The sequence below is a fragment of the Caloenas nicobarica genome, chromosome 29 (assembly GCF_036013445.1).
Source record: "Caloenas nicobarica isolate bCalNic1 chromosome 29, bCalNic1.hap1, whole genome shotgun sequence".
Lineage (NCBI taxonomy): Eukaryota > Metazoa > Chordata > Aves > Columbiformes > Columbidae > Caloenas > Caloenas nicobarica.
The window spans coordinates 2,877,243-2,884,129 of record NC_088273.1 but is presented as its reverse complement, the minus strand read 5'-3'; the positions used below and the strand labels follow the sequence as shown (position 1 = coordinate 2,884,129).

The window sequence follows — 6,887 nt, the reverse complement described above, 5'->3', positions numbered from 1 at the left end:
GTGGGTGTTCCTGGGAATGTCAGGTGCCACAGCACAGCCACACTTGTGTTCGGGGAGCTGGTCAAATGACCCATCTCCTTTTCTGTAATGGTGTCTGAGTTTCCTCAAGTCACCCCTGACTTGTGCCCCATCCACTCCTGGGTGTTCTCCAGACTCCTGCGTTCGGGAACAAAGTCCCGGGAGACCTTGCTGGTGAAGATGGAGACAAAGAAGCCATGAAGTACCTCGGTCCTGTCTGATTCTACTCTTAGGAAGTTCAGCAGCAGGCCCATGATCGCCCTGTGTCTTCTTTTACTGTAACGAAGCTGTGTCAGCTCATCTTGCTGCCCTCAGCCTCCCCTGCAGGTAGGAAATCCAGGGCAGCTTTGGCATCATCTGTACATCCATGGACAAGGCTTCTATATTCTTCCTTTGCAGCTTCGCCTGCTTCCACCTCCTGCATGCTGCTTTTTAGCCCTGGAGCTCCATCAGTTCAGAGAAGCAGCCTCACGAGATAAATGTTTCTTTTCATGCGTACTTGGAGAGATCATTCTTGTGCTTGGAGCAGGCTGTCCTGTAAGGCTTCTCAGATTTCCTGAGCTCCTTCACCCTTCAGACCTACTTCCATGTCACCACCTCGCCCGCCATCCTCCAGTATGTCAAAGTCTTCTCTGGAGCCCACCAGCCTGTGCTCTGCTGCTGGCCTTCCTCCCTCCCCTCTGGTGCCTGGGACCCCACTGTTTCCTGGCCATGACAGCCAAGGTGGACACTGATGCTCTCATCTCTCACCAGCTCTTCTTTGTTTCCCAGTTCCAGATCCAGGTGAGCATGACCCTTGTTGGCCCATCAGGCAGCCGTGTTAAGCGGTTGTCCCAAGATCCTCTGGACTGCTGGCACCTGCAGATTTGCCCGGCCAGTGACTGTGAGGGCAATTACAGCTCCCCCTAGGAACCTGCTCATTGACTGGAGACTTCCTCAGGTTGCTGACAGAAGACCTTTTCCATCTCTTCTCCATGATCAAGTAGTTTGTAACACCTAAGACATTGTCACCCCGTATTTGGTTTACATGGCAAAGTCTTGGAACTGGGGGTGAGGGTGGGTGTGCTACAGTTGTCACCAATCTGAGAAGACAACAGGAGTTTGACCGACGTCAGACAGAGCCGATTTCAGCTGGTTCCAAGATGGACCCACTCCTTGCCGAATCTGAGCCACTCAGGGATGTTGATAGAACCTCTGTGATATTGTATTTGAGAAAGGGTAAAAAATGCTACACAACCGCAGGTGGGAGAGAGAAGGGAGGAAATGTGAGAGGAAAAATCTGCAGACACCAAGGTCGTATCCCATAGGACCCAAGTAGGTCCCTCAGCAGGCCAAAGCCTGCTCTCCTGAAATCCTGCTCTTTGCCTTGTTATCATCTTCCAGGAGCCTCAACTCCACTTTCTCATCCCTGACTGTTACATCCCTGACCAACTCTTTCTGGTTTGTAGGTGTGAAGTCCCACAGGGCACCTCACCTCACTGACCCCTCAGTCACCCGTGTCAGGAAGATGTTGTCAATGAGCTCCAAAACCCTCCTGGACGCCTGGTACCTTGCAGATATTGGGATATCTTAGGTCTGCAACAAGGAAACCTGAGGCCTGGAAACATGACGCTTCTTCCATTTATCTGAAGGAGGCCTCATCTAATTCCTCTTCCCGATCAGGGAGCCTGTAGCTGATGTCCAGTCACCACAACATTGCCCATGTTGTTCTGCCCTCTCACGCTGACTCCTCAACGTTCAGCTGACACTGTCTCCATGCATTCCAAATGCTCTCCCACATGAAGGCAAAATTCCACTCTCTGTGTCCTGTAACTCCTCATGCTGTCGTCTTAGGAGAGACACCCTCGTCAGGATAAGCCATCCGCATGCAAACATTAACAGCTGAGCAAATGGACCTTCAGTCAAGGGAGAGTCCAGACCTTGAGAAAATCTGGCATTCGCCCATCAGAAAGTTCTGAAACTGAACAAGGAGAAGTGAGCAGTGCTGGGGAGGCTGCAGTAATAGGAGAGAAGCCTGAGAGTGCTTGAAGGGTGGTTTCAGAGATGGTGGAGGTTTTCTTCATAGTGGGAAGCAGCATGAGAAAGAAATCAAGGCACAAAGTGCAGCCAGGGAGGTCCAGGCTGGACATGCAGAGAAAGGAATGTGAGTGGAAGGGCAGTGCTGTGGTGGAGCAGGTCACCCAGAGGAGTCTGCATCAGCCCAAGGCTTTGTGCTTCAAGGAACAGCTGGGGAGGATGGAGAGATACCAGCAAAGGAAGGAAGATGCTCAGACAAAAGCAAGGTGGGGCAGCAGGGGGGATGTCTCCAGCCTGCAGGGAAAGAGGTGCAGGTGATGCCACAGCATAGGACTGGCTGTTGTGGAGATGGTCAAGGGATATAAAAAGGCCGAAAACCCCCAAGAGACATGAGCTCCTTCTCCCCTTAGCAATGGCTGTTGTGTCCACCTCTGATGACTGTGAGGAGACACCCTGTCCTTACAGCACAGGGGCCTCATGGCCTCCTTGTCCCCAGCCAGGAACCTGGGAGGTGTCGGACCATAGTCCTGCCCTTGGCCTTGCACAGCCCCACAGCACAGTGTCCCAGGAAGAGCCCTGGGCAACGTGGGAGGGACAGGATCTGATTTCCCAGGGTCTGGGGGTCAGGGCTTGGCCCTTTGGTTAATGAAACACATCCAGGTGTACTCAGAATCAGAGCCGCCTTTACTTTGCTTTTCCTGACTTGTCACCAGTGCTTCCAGTTTTCTGTCTTAACTGACCCTGGGGATGGTTCCTCAGTAGTGTTTCTCAGTGGGACCCATTAACATTACAAGAAACTTTGGAGTTTGAATCTGACTTCGGCTTCCTGACAGGTTTCTTCAACTGCCTCTCAGTGTCTGAGATTCATGGACTCAGCACCAAAGCCACCAGAGGGGTCATTAAAGTGCCTGGGGCTGCTCCTGTGCTGCTGAGCTGGGCTGGGCTCCTGGGACAGAGGGAGCTCATGGCAAGCGGCAGCGCTGCAGAGAGACAGCTCTGCCCAGGAGCAGCTCCTCTGCAAAGCGCAGCAGGGCTGAGGGCTCTGCCTGGGGATCTCAGGGAGACGAGCAAGGCAGAGAGTGATTAAAGGTGGTCAGGATGGGGAGGATGACTGAGAGCTCACTGGAGGAGAAATCTTTGCAGCCCTTGACATGGTAAGTCTCTGGGCGCAGGGCAATGCAGCTGTAGCTCCTGGAGGTGTCTCCTAAAGTTAGCACAGGCACAACTTGTGGGATTTTTATGGAGGGGGCTCTTGTTCAAGCAATGTTGAACAGTTGTGAAGGTGGCTGAGCACCCAGGGGTGCCCAGGGCTGTCCTGCAGAGCAGGATCCCTGCACCCCAGGGCTGTGCCGGGGCAGGGACTCTGCCGCCTGCCAGGGTCAGCGCTCAGCCTGCCCGGGGAGATCCCCACGGTGCTGTGGGGAGAAGCTTTGGGGGGAAGCAGCAAATTCGGGCTGGACATGGTCCTGCTATGGAGTGGCTGCTGCATGGGTCTGGGCTGTTCACAGCTCCAGTTCACTAAAGGACATTCCCAGGAGGATTTAAAGAAGCACAGCAAGAGAGGGGATTTGTGAAAGAGAAGTATCTTATTCTAACAGTCTCATACTCTGGGTTGTCTATGTGGCCAAGGGGACACAGAAATTAATGTCTCAGTTCAGGAGGAGGCACTGAAATTCCAGATTCATTTTGTTTAGAAGTGAATAAACCTGGGAGTATCAGAAATCAACACACAATCACTTGCAGACAGCATCAGGATGACTTTTCCATGCTCATTGTTGTTGGTCTGATGTTCCCATCAGAGCCGGCCCACACAGAGCTGCCCCTGGGCAGTGCCCGGCTGCTGGGAGGGGTCTGCAGGGCAGAGCTGAGCACACAGCGGCTGGGATGGGGTCTGTGACACTGACAGGAGGAGACCTGGAAACAGAGACACAGCTGCAGGCAGGGACAGCTCCAGGCAGCAGAGCAGGGGCTGGTCAGGAGCTCTTTTGCTCCTGCTCTGCAGGTGGCTGCTGGGGGTTGTCTGCTGGGCAATGATCGGACTGTCCCTTTAGCACATCCCATCTCCAGGAGCCCTGACTCTGCTCTGCCTGTCCTGCTGGGCTCACCAGCGGCCCCCAGAAAGGCCCAGCTCTGCTGTAGGATGCCAGGAGTGCTGAGCCTTTCCTTGGGGTCCGCACTCTCCTGCCAGGGTCCTTTGCTTCTCTGGGTGAGGGGTCGTGTCCTGCTCTCTCCAGCACATCTCCACCTCTGGGCTGGGGCAGAGAACAGTTTGCAGATCTGCCCTTTCAGACTGAGCTCCCCTGCTCCAGTGTGAGTCTGTACTCATTTTTTGGGTTGCACAAGAAAAAGCACAGGGCACATGAGTAAAAGACTGATGGACACTACTGCTCTCCTGACTCTGCATTGAGCCACAGAAAACTGAGGCTTTTCGCCTGTCCTCTCTCAAGACTCTTCACATTTTCCCTCATGAAAATGAGGATTTTTCTCCCTCACCAGATATGGTGGTGACAAATAAAGGACACAGATAAAATATTTATAAAGTCATGCTATGTCTCTCCTCTGCAGCCCACTCTTTACAGAATCATGAGTGCAGATATCGAACATTTCCAATAAGCTGAATTACATCTGACATTCCTTGTGAACATTGGAGCTGTCATGAAGGAGGTCCCATTTTCCCACTGCAGCAGAACAAAGCTGGTTATTTGGTAGCACATGGGCAGAGGTTCTGCTCCTCACAGCACACTCAGCCAGCACACAACAGAGAAAGGAAATGCATTTCAGTATGATGATTTCTCTGAAAAATGGAGTGGCTTTACTCACAGGAGTCTATATCTCATGTTAAGTTATTGTTTCCTTTCTTTGAACAGAGCCCCAGGCTGAGAAACAGCAAATGTCCAACAGCAGTTCCATCACCCAGTTCCTCCTCCTGCCATTTGCAGACACACGGGAGCTGCAGCTCTTGCACTTCGGGCTCTTCCTGGGCATCTACCTGGCTGCCCTCCTGGGCAACGGCCTCATCATCACCACCATAGCCTGTGACCAGCACCTCCACACCCCCATGTACTTCTTCCTCCTCAACCTCTCCCTCCTCGACCTGGGCTACATCTCCACCACTCTCTCCAAATCCATGGCCAACTCCCTCTGGAACACCAAGGCCATCTCCTTTTTGGGATGTGCTGCACAAGTCTTCGTGTTTCTCTTTTTCATTTCAGCAGAGTATTATCTCCTCACCATCATGTCCTATGACCGCTACGTTGCCATCTGCAAACCCCTGCACTACGGGACCCTCCTGGGCAGCAGAACTTGTGTCCACATGGCAGCAGCTGCCTGGGCCACTGGGTTTCTCTATGCTCTGCTGCACACGGCCAATACGTTTTCACTACCACTGTGCAAGGGCAATGCTGTGGACCAGTTCTTCTGTGAAATCCCCCAGATCCTCAAGCTTTCCTGCTCAAACTCCTACCTCAGGGAAGCTGGGCTACTTGTGGTTGGTGTCTTTTTAGCTTTTATCTGTTTTATTTTCATTCTTTTCTCCTATGTGCAGATCATCAGGGCTGTGCTGAGGATCCCCTCTGAGCAGGGACGGCACAAAGCCTTTTCCACCTGCCTCCCTCACCTGGCCGTGGTCTCTCTTTTCATCAGCACTGCCATGTTTGCCTACCTGAAACCCCCCTCCATCTTTTCCCCATGGCTGGACCTGGTGGTGTCTGTTCTCTACTCAGTGGTGCCTCCAGCAGTGAACCCCCTCATCTACAGCATGAGGAACCAGGAGCTCCAGGATTCAGTGTGGAAATTGATAACTGCACTTTTACAATAAGGAACAGCAACAAACTCTCACCCTCTGCATAGCAGTTATAGTGTAACTCATTACATTCTCAGGGTTTCTTTTGTTTGTTGTGGTTGCGTTTTTTGAAAATGTTGTCATTCCTTTCCTAATTCACTGTCTGCCTTTTTTTCTGACCAAGTGTCTATGGAAATGAGGAGCCCTTTTCTCTATTTTTTTAAAAAAAGAATAAAAGGCCCTGCAGTATTTCATTTTGTTTTATTTTTCCCCTGAGATCTCCTTTTAAGGCCTTTTTGGAGCTGCAGGGACAGTTTCTGTCTGCAGTAGTGGAGGGGAGCGGAGTCCCAGCCTGGCAGCGCTGCCAGGGAGCAGCAGCCCTTGGTCTTCCAGAGCTGTTCTCGTTCCATCCCACACTCTCCTTCTCATCCCTTGTGTTGGTGCAAGGCCTGAGTGCTCTGGCAGCTGGGTCACCGTCCTGCTGTGTGTCAGTCCTGTGAGCGCAGGCAGGGACAGGCAATGGGCACTGCTGTGACAGAGCTGGCCTCAGAACAGCCTTTCCAGAAAGAACGGTCATCTCCTCAGGGCAGTGCATGATGGTTTATATCTTCTTGCAAAGTTTCTCTCAAGCATATGCCTACAAAAGTGGCCCACAGATGAAACACCATTGTGCAGCTGCACAGTGTGTGTGTGCAGGGCTGGGCACACAGCAGTGTCCTCTCACAGCCAGGCCTCCTGCCAGAGACCTGCAGGACCAGCAGAGCAGGGGCTGGGCTGTGCCCCTGTGCACTGGACACCCCTTGGGAAGGAGCCTCAGGTCAATCATCATGCACTGGCCCCTCACAACCACCATTTTCTGCACTGGCCTCTCACCCACAGAGGTTGTTCTTCCCTCCATGGATGGACACTGAATGGGTAGTTCAGCCGTCCATGTTTGCATTGTACAGATGAGATGTCAGCACGCACGTCATATACGTGAGGTGACATGAATGCGAGTAAGCACAAACACCAGCAACTATTCTTTGGGGTTCCATGAAGGCCTGTGGCACAGAGGAGGTCTTGATGTCACTTC

General features: G+C 52.4%; 1 protein-coding gene across 1 annotated transcript; it reads left to right on the top strand.

The window, feature by feature from the left end:
• Positions 1 to 729: 729 nt before the first annotated feature.
• LOC135999718 (olfactory receptor 14J1-like) lies at positions 730 to 5,851 on the top strand. Its single transcript, XM_065653275.1, has 2 exons — positions 730 to 801; positions 5,306 to 5,851. The coding sequence occupies exons 1-2, from the start codon at positions 730 to 732 to the stop codon at positions 5,849 to 5,851; spliced, it is 618 nt and encodes a 205-aa protein (XP_065509347.1).
• The last annotated feature ends 1,036 nt before the right edge of the window (positions 5,852 to 6,887 follow it).

Coding starts and splice junctions, on each gene's coding strand:
- LOC135999718 (XM_065653275.1), top strand. CDS start 730: ATGACAGCCAAGGTGGACACTGATGCTCTCATCTCTCACCAGCTCTTC. Junction 802..5,305: donor TTTCCCAGTTCCAGATCCAG/GTGAGCATGACC, acceptor ATCTGCAAACCC/CTGCACTACGGGACCCTCCT.